Source organism: Cryptomeria japonica, chromosome 10, assembly GCF_030272615.1.
Source record: "Cryptomeria japonica chromosome 10, Sugi_1.0, whole genome shotgun sequence".
In the NCBI taxonomy this organism is placed as follows: Eukaryota; Viridiplantae; Streptophyta; class Pinopsida; order Cupressales; family Cupressaceae; genus Cryptomeria; species Cryptomeria japonica.
Window position 1 is genome coordinate 291,545,777 of NC_081414.1, and position 7,507 is coordinate 291,553,283.

The window sequence follows — 7,507 nt, forward strand, 5'->3', positions numbered from 1 at the left end:
ATTTCTTCTTTGATTGAGTTTTGGGCCCGCTGGGGGAGCCCCCCTATGAAGACCTCTTTCCTTCAGGTGGCTTGGGTTGTTGGTCCCTCTTTTATTATTTGGCATATTTGGTTGGAGAGGAATCGTAGGGTTTTTTCAGGATAGTAGGATGCTCTATCAGCATCTATGGTGGAAAATTGTTCACCCTCTTCGAGAGATTGTCTTAGCGAAGTGTGACTTTTCTGGAGGTGTGGATCCTGGGGATGTTGCTATCTGAACTTGCCTTACTTTCCTCTTCAAGGAGGTGCCCTGCCAATTGTTGGTCAGGTTATGAGGAATAGATGTAGACACCCTTTGTGGAGAATCAATAGGGAGGGTCGTTGGACCCCTTCGCCACATGGAGTTTTCAAAATTAACACTGATGGTTCTTCCCGTGGGAATCCCAGTCATGCAGGTATCGGTGGGGTTGGCCGTGATAGTTTTGGGAACATCCAGTTTTTTTTTTTCGTTTATAAAGGCCTCGAAACGAATTATCTTATGGAGGTTTTGGCCATCTTGTGTGTTGTTGAGCATAGTTGTGTTCTTGGTTGGAGAAGGATCATTTGTGAGTATGATTCTCAAGTGTTGGTGACTTTGCTTAATAAACAACTGTTGGATGATGTTGGTCGGTACTTACAGTTGATAATTAGACGGGTTCTTCAATTGTGTGACTCTTTTGATTCCGTTGTTTTTAGGCACATTCCTAGGGAGTGGAATGGGGTTGCTGATTGTTTGGCCAAATGGGCTTATAATCAAATGTATGTTTGGAATATTGTGGATTAGGGGCAGTTGCCTCCCAACATGACTACTATGTTAGATCATTTAGTGGATAGTGACATAACTCCTTAAGATCCTTGTGGAGCGGCCTGTCCTTTTTTATATCTTTCTTGTTCTTGAATAAATTTTTACCCCTCTTTTAATTTATTATATAATATTTAAATTAATAATTATAATTAATTCAAGTTTTATTTAAATTAAATTATTTCATTTTAACATTTAAACATCATTTAAAAACAAAACTTTCATAACAACTCAACGATTTCATCTAGTCTGTCAAGTAATTAATTTTTTTTTAACTTCATTAAATTAAGAGTATTGACAAACTAGTTATTGTAACACTATTTTAAACCAAACCTATTGCACGTCTCTACGACAGAAATCACATGCTCACAAATGCAATGTTTGATTTTATTCTCCTATTGTTTATTCATGGAGCCCACGATTTTTTTTGGCACTTCCATGGTTTGATAAAAGAAACTCAGAAGCACACATGGGCTTTTCATGGTTATCGCCTTCGTCTCATCTGGTAAACAGGCTCAAAAGGTTTTGCACAAAATGTGCAAATGATAAGACACTGTGATTGGCCTCTTCCACCTGCTAGAGTCCTTAAATAGAGGAAAATTCCCACCATTCTGCTCAGAAATCTTCTTCAGCTTCCACCATGAGCTCAAAGATTTATGGAGCTGTATTGTTGTTGGCCATAATCACTTGTTTTGCTGCAGCTGATGCACTTCATCATGATGATGCCCATTTGTTCTCTGTAAGAATTGTGGGCACTGTATTTTGTGATACATGTTACAAGCAACAATTCTCCAAAAACAGCTACTTCATTTCAGGTATAACTTGTTAATTGGGTTTCCTTTTTAGAACCTTTTTCTTGGGTACATTTCTTTGCTTTCATCGAGTTTTTGTGTTCAGGGGATGCTATGGTTATAAGGATAAATGTTATTTGAAATTATGTTTTTTTATCAATATTTCAGATCACATTCAATCTATTATTAATGAATAAATCAGTTTTACTAAATGTTTATTACTTGTCTGAATTGCTTTAGATTTAGTAGAATTTTTCAAATTTACCTTAATTTAATATACATAAAATAGACTTGGATCAGTAATTTCTTATTTAGATGTTACTCTGATCTTATGTTTTGTTTGAGTATTGGATGAACTCTTTTGCTGCGGAGTGTTGGAAGTGAAGTCTAAGGGTCTTGGACCATTCATATTCTTTTGTTCTTTGTTTTTCACTTCTCTCATTTGTCTCTTCATATATTTTGGAGAATTCACAAATGAATGGATAATGTAAGAAGTATGTAATTGTAAGTTATTGGAATATCGATAAAAATAGAGATTGTTCTGTTTTTCTTGTAAACGTAGTCATTAATGGTGAACCACATAATTACTATGTTGTGTATGTAATATCTGCTGTTTAAAATCAGAATCTATTCTGCTATGAAATACTCAACATGGAGCATTAAATTTTTACTTGAGAGTTTCCCTATGATCTTATGTTTTGTTTGACTATTGGGTGAACTCTTGTTGTGCAGTAATTTATTACTTGGAGTTTCTCTTATCTTATATTGTGTTTGAGTATTGGGTGAACCAGATGCTTCAGTTGCTGTGGAATAATTTTTTGGTTGAATTTCTTTGTTTTTCTAAGTTTTTGTGTGAATATCAGGGAAAGACAAATGGAATTTAAGATTTTGAGGAAAAAAGTTTTTGAATAATTGTTTCTGGAATCACTTATGCAAGTATTTTTATCAACACTTTGGATTGAACCCTTTTACTGTGGAGCAGTAACTTTTTACTTTGGAGTTTCTCTGATCTTATAAATTGTGAGTATTGGATGAATCAGGTGCTTCAGTTGCTGTGGAATGCAGAAACAATAAGCAGACACCTGATTTTCGGACTGAAGCAAAGACAAATAAGTATGGACAGTTCAAGGTGGAACTTGTTCCATCCATCTTCCACTCAGATAAACAACTAAAGAGATGCTCTGTAACCTTGCTTCAAAATGAAGAGCAAAAAAGCCCTTGCAAGCTAGTATCCACAGCCAACTCCTCCTCATTCACTTTGAAGTCAAAGAAGGGTAGTATCCACACATATTCTGCAGGTTTCTTCAGCTACAGGCCTCAATCTCCACCCTCCTTTTGCTCCCAAGATGTTGCTACTGACCCTAAATCTGCCCTAAAGGCTTCATTGAAATCCTCTAAGGATCTGTTACCTCCCATTCCATTAGAAACACCACCACTGGTTCCACTCCCTCCTCTGCCTCCAGTCGATGTACCATCGGTTCCACTCCCTCCTCTACCACCAGTGGATGTACCACTGGTTCCACTCCCTCCTTTGCCACCAGTGGATGTACCATTGGTTCCACTCCCTCCTCTGCCACCAGTGGATGTACCACTGGTTCCACTCCCTCCTTTGCCACCAGTGGATGTACCATCTCTCGTTCCACTTCCCCCTCTGCCAGTGCCACCATTAACACCTCCTGCCTAATTTTCTTCCCCAACCCATGACTAATACCTTCCACCTCCATTTTCACTCCACTCCTTATACCCCTTAAACCAAGTTTCTTCTAATACTCTCATTGTTCCACTTCCTCCTCTGCCACCATCAATACCTCCTGCCCAATTTCCTTCCCCTTAATACCTTCCACCTCCATTTTCACTCCACTCCTTATAACCCTTCAACCAAATTTCTCCCAATACCCTCATTCACTAGAGGTTCTCCATAGTCTTAAATGTTCTTCATAATCTTAAATGTTCTACTGTACTCGAAGTTTGCATCTTATGGTAAATAGTCTCAGCTTTCTATTGGCATTGAAGGAGTTAGATATTTGTATAATGTTTGCTTAAGCAGCAATGGATTATGAAATCTGTAGATCTCAGACTGTATGAACAGTAAAATCTATTATCTTTCATAAATAATTAATCGGAGACCTAGTTATTTCAATAAATAAAGAAATTGGGCTTGTTTACAAAATCAATGAGTTTGCAGAGGCTTAAGTTACTTTATATGTATTTTCCAACTTCATAGCATTTGTGGAATTATAGAAGTACGTGTCGTTAATGGGAGTTGTTTTTTCAAATTAGGATATATATTTTTTTAAATTATGTAGAAGATTTCAAGAAATATTATTTTTAGGTTTTTATTTGCTTGAAAATATATAAATAAAAATAAATACTTTGAGAATTATCTTTTGATCTTTTAGATATTTTTTTTAAAGATAGAAATGATAATATATTTTTTTATTTTAATATAAGATAAAAAAATTCAAGTATTATATTTTCCTATAAAATGACACGCAAGCAAGTTCCATTATAAATTTGACATTATTAAAGAACATCGATGATCCTTTATTGACAAATGAAGTTTTTATGAAATTAAAGAAACAATCTGCCAACATTCTTATGTCCCTCGCATTTTCAAGAGTTACTTCTTCCATCAAGATTCTTATCTTCGAGATTTTCATCTTAGCATCATCAAATATATCAACAAAGCTATCATCAATGCCCATCATATTTACACCAATAAGACATCTTACAATGAACAAATAGAATCAGCTAAAAATCATACAAATGAAAGCACTTAACATTATATTAAAGACTCTATAATTCTAATTGTTTATTGATAATGTAAGGTTATTTTACATAGATTTAGATATGATGTTAGATCTAGAGAATAGTGTTTTCATATATTTTGATTAAAATGGGCACATTGCTTTATTGATTATATAGAAAAGTTTGAAAAAAAATTACGCAATATATCATATTGAACTATAAAGGCTCACAATTCAAAGATCCAAATAAAAATTGAATTGCTGACCTCTTCCTATATCCTATATTTGAGTTTAGTAACATCATTTTCTTCATTATTCCATTTAGCCATGCCCAAAGAAAGAAAATGAAAAACACAAACAACTTGATAGTTAGCTCTGCATCAAAATTAAAGGTTAAATACTATACTACATGTAATGAAGGATAAAAAGATCCTCATTACACCATTAGAGTCTTGTGATTATTGAAATAAAACTTGGAAGTGGAAGCAATTCTCTATTTTTGCCTCCAATTTTGTTAGTGTTGAAGTATTCAATGAAGGAGAATTCTTGAGAAGAAAACCCAAAATGGCTACATCTTCTTTACTCTAATGTAGTGAAATATATCGAGATGCATTCTTCAAATTTGCAAAGATGAACCCTAATATCACTTAGATCTTCTCTCCCAATTAATCGACAAGTTACTTTTCAAATAAATCATTTGACAACCCATAGAGAATCATGTTGATTTCATTTCATTTTGCCATACAAAATCTAAACAGAGTTGAGGAAGTAGATATAAATAATGGAAACTTCACTTGCATCAACACTTCGTCTAAAAAGATATCATGTGGCGTCATTACCCAAATGCTAAAAAAACTTTGGGCCTACGATTTGATGGAGAATGAAAGACTAGCATACGATTTCTTCAATTCCAACCAATCCTATATGTAATGTTTTTAAGAAACCAAGCAACTCTTCAACTACTATCAGTTTCATTCTAGTGACCATCCATTTTACACCATAAATCACTCTTCCACTACCTAATTAATGTTATGTGCATTCTAGCATACATGAGCTCGTCAACTCCTTATACTCATGTACAATGCCTCTACACGTAATAAAATATGATGTTTCACATTTGATTTTTTTTTTAATTTAGTGGTTTATATAAATTTATCTTTATAAGTATGAAGAGTTTATTTAATACTTGTTGTATAGAGGTGATGTTTATATAGGTGAAGTATCTAAAATTTTGAGGTGTTTCTATCCTCACACTATTATACTTTTTAGGAGGTGTAGACACCTAAAATTAAACATATTTGGTCAATTTACCCCTATTTCATCTAATTTCCCATCATTTTTATTTCTTTTATCAATAAGTTAGGCATAAGTGAGTCATACCCCAATAATTAATAAAAAAAAACTAATAAAGTGCATGTCCTTGAAAAATGAGTGCATAAAGTTTAGACAACTATTTTATAAGTTTTCTAATTTTTATTATCACTAAAGTTTTGCCAACCCATCATGGTATTTTCAAACACTATGATTTTTCCTCTTTCTTAGTTGATCTCAATGTCATTTGGTGTGTTGGCTTTGAAGAGGGTGATTTACTCCTCTTTACTTATTTCCATACTTGATTTGATTGCATATTAACATTAGTAGCAATTTTACTTTTTATGGTAATAGAACCAAGTTTAATGTGTATGGATATTCGTAATTATAAAAATGGTGAAATAGAGAAAATAAACATAAGAATGAGGAATTATAAGAAATGGTGATATTTTTTAAAAATTAACAACAAAAGAAATAATGATTAAATAAACAATAATACATAATTATATTATAAATATTTGTTTAATAGATTACTCAAAAATATCTCTTTTTTTAAGATATATGACATAATTTTAATTTTGTTGAATAAAGTTTGTTTCATTTTAACATCATTTGAAACAGAACTTGGATAACAATTCAACAATTTCATCTTTGATCTTTCAAATATTTTTTTAAATCCATTAAATTAATAATATTGACAAAGTAAATATTGGAATAAAACTATTTTAAACCAACATATTAAAGACATTCTCCGATAGAAATCACATAGGTACTTACAAATGCAATTCTTGATTTTATTTCCATATGTTTGTTTATTCGTGGAGCCCACAAATTTTTGGTACTTCCATTGTTCTAGCAAAAGAAACTCAGGAGAACACATGAAATTTTCATGGTCATCCCCTTCATCTCATCTAAGAAACAATCTCAAAAGGTTTTGCACAAAATGAGTAGATAATAAGACACTGTGATTAGCCTCTTCCAGCTACTAGAGCTGTTAAATAGAGGGAAAATCCCCCCATTCTACTATTGAATCTTCTTCAGCTTCCACCATGAGGTCAAAGATTTATGGAGCTATATTATTGTTGGCCATAATCGCTTGTTTTGCTACAGCTGATCCATTTGACCATGATGATGGGCATTTATTGTCTATAAGAATTGTGGGCACTATATTTTGTGATACATATTACAAGCAACACTTCTCCAAAAATAGCTACTTCATATCAGGTATAGCTTGTTATTTGGGTTTTCTTTTCTTGTAAAGCCTTTTTCTTGGGGGTAAATTTCTTTGATTTTCTCAAGTTTTTTAGTGAATGATTTGCATTAGGGGATACTCAAGAAATGAAATTTAATGTTATGAGGAAAGATGTTCTTGATAATATGTTTTGTTTGAGTATTGGGTGAACTTTTTTTGTTGTGGAGTGTTTGAAGAGAAGTCTAACAATTCTTACATTTTGCTTAAGTATTGGGTAAACTCTTTTTGTAGTGCCCCTCCTCAATTCATCCTTTATGATAGGATGTGATGGATACTTATGGAATAGTTCGTGTCCCTGATCCCTCTTGCTTCATTCTTTATATCGATACTCTTTTTGACATTGGTGGATTCATTATGATTACTATGACGATGTTGATTCTATGCTCCGGTTTAATTATGAAAGTTATATTTATGATCAACTTCATGATTATTCACTAATTGGAAAATAAGGTTCTTGATTATTGTTTATGATGATTTATCTTGAGCTAACTCTAATTTGGTGACTACATTGACAATAAAAGGGGTAAAAATTTAATCAAAACAAGGAAAACAACAAAGTACCAGGGGTCAAACCGCCCTATCCATAT

General features: G+C 33.0%; 1 protein-coding gene across 1 annotated transcript; it reads left to right on the plus strand.

The window, feature by feature from the left end:
* The first annotated feature begins 1,304 nt into the window (after positions 1 to 1,304).
* On the plus strand, positions 1,305 to 3,784 carry LOC131040921 (uncharacterized). Its single transcript, XM_057973879.2, has 2 exons — positions 1,305 to 1,634; positions 2,651 to 3,784. Exons 1-2 carry the CDS (start codon positions 1,460 to 1,462, stop codon positions 3,292 to 3,294), a joined length of 819 nt encoding a protein of 272 aa, XP_057829862.2. The 5' UTR covers positions 1,305 to 1,459; the 3' UTR covers positions 3,295 to 3,784.
* Positions 3,785 to 7,507: the final 3,723 nt, after the last annotated feature.

Coding starts and splice junctions, on each gene's coding strand:
- LOC131040921 (XM_057973879.2), top strand. CDS start 1,460: ATGAGCTCAAAGATTTATGGAGCTGTATTGTTGTTGGCCATAATCACT. Junction 1,635..2,650: donor AAACAGCTACTTCATTTCAG/GTATAACTTGTT, acceptor TGGATGAATCAG/GTGCTTCAGTTGCTGTGGAA.